Source organism: Chaetura pelagica, unplaced genomic scaffold (assembly GCF_000747805.2).
Source record: "Chaetura pelagica isolate M959 unplaced genomic scaffold, ChaPel_1.0 scaffold466, whole genome shotgun sequence".
NCBI classification, from domain to species: Eukaryota; Metazoa; Chordata; class Aves; order Apodiformes; family Apodidae; genus Chaetura; species Chaetura pelagica.
This window is the reverse complement of record NW_009953656.1, coordinates 17,368-18,736: the sequence shown is the minus strand read 5'-3', so window position 1 is coordinate 18,736 and position 1,369 is coordinate 17,368. Positions and strand designations below refer to the sequence as shown.

The window sequence follows — 1,369 nt, the reverse complement described above, 5'->3', positions numbered from 1 at the left end:
GGGAGGTGTCCCTGCCCATGGCAGGGAGGTTGGAACCTGATGATCTTGAAGGTCCCTTCCAACCTTCACCATTCATTCTATGTATGGGCAGGGACACCTCCCACCATTCCAGGCTGCTCCAAGCCTCATCCAACCTGCCCTTCAACACTGCCAGGGATGGAGCAGCCACAGCTTCCCTGGGCAACCTGGGCCAGGGTCTGGTTTGCATGTGTGTGAGGATCCAGGCTGGCAAAGCTTTGCAGCAGAATGTGTGAAGAGCTGCAGGTGGAGGAATTTTTAGTGGAGATACAACAGCATTTAAAACTCCTGCATGGTATAGCTGAGAGGACAATCTCCCTGCTTTTTTGTCTCCTCAGAGATTGCCCTGGTGACCAGCAAGCCTGAGAAGGTGGCACCTTCACGTCAGGATATATTCCAAGGTAGGAGAGAACATCTGTTGGTCTCCAGTGCTTGGATTGTTAGGACAGTTGCCACAGGTCAGACAGGAGCAATGAACCTGTCACTTAAGTGTCATCCTGTCCTTTCTCTGCAGAACAACTGGCAGCCATTCCAGAGTTTAAGAGCTTGGGTCCATTGTTCAGGTCTTCAGAACCAGTGCAGCTCACAGAAGCAGAAACAGAGTATTTTGTTTGTTGTATTAAACACGTGTTCACAAATCACATCGTTTTCCAGGTAAGAAGTTTTATGTTTCTGCCAGGGTGCAGTGGGGGTTGGTCCTTAGTGACAAAGCTGCAGCAGTGCTGTCACCTGGAGAGGACAGCTTCTCCCTGAAAAGGGTTCCAGGGTAGAGTTAAGAGGGTGTGTGCTGCTTGCCTCAGGGAGCAAAAAAAGGGTGGGGGTTATGATCCCACCTGTTAAAGTCAACCCTGTCCTGGGCTGCAACAAAAGATGCATGGTCAGCAGTGCCAGGGAGGGGGTTCTCCCCATTTGCTCTGCTGAGACCCCCCTGCAGGGCTGGGGCCACCTCTGGGGTCCCCAACATCAGAAGGACATGGAGCTGTTGGAGAGAGGCCAGAGGAGGCCCCGGAGATGCTGGGAGGGCTGGAGCAGCTCTGCTCTGGAGACAGGCTGGGAGAGTTGGGGTGTTGAGCTGGGAGAAGAGAAGGCTCCAGGGAGACCTTAGAGCAGCTTCCAGTGCCTGAAGGGGCTCCAGGAAAGCTGGGGAGGGGCTTGGGACAAGGGCAGGGAGGGATGGGAGCAGGGGGAAGGGTTTCCAGCTGGCAGAGGGAGCTGGAGCTGAGATGTGAGGGAGAAATTCTGGGCTGTGAGGGTGGGGAGAGCCTGGCCCAGGTTGGCCAGAGAAGCTGTGGCTGCCCCATCCCTGGCAGTGTTGAAGGGCAGGTTGGATGGGGCTTGGAGCAGCCTGGGA

At 55.1% G+C, this 1,369-nt stretch overlaps 1 protein-coding gene across 1 annotated transcript in view; it reads left to right on the top strand.

The window, feature by feature from the left end:
- The window catches only part of COPG2 (coatomer protein complex, subunit gamma 2), a 26,281-nt gene that overhangs the window by 20,727 nt on the left and 4,185 nt on the right, over window positions 1-1,369 (top strand). Inside the window, exons 18-19 of the mRNA XM_010000299.1 lie at window positions 357-419; window positions 533-672. Coding sequence (XP_009998601.1) covers window positions 357-419; window positions 533-672 — 203 coding nt within the window. The remainder of the gene's footprint in view (window positions 1-356; window positions 420-532; window positions 673-1,369) is intronic.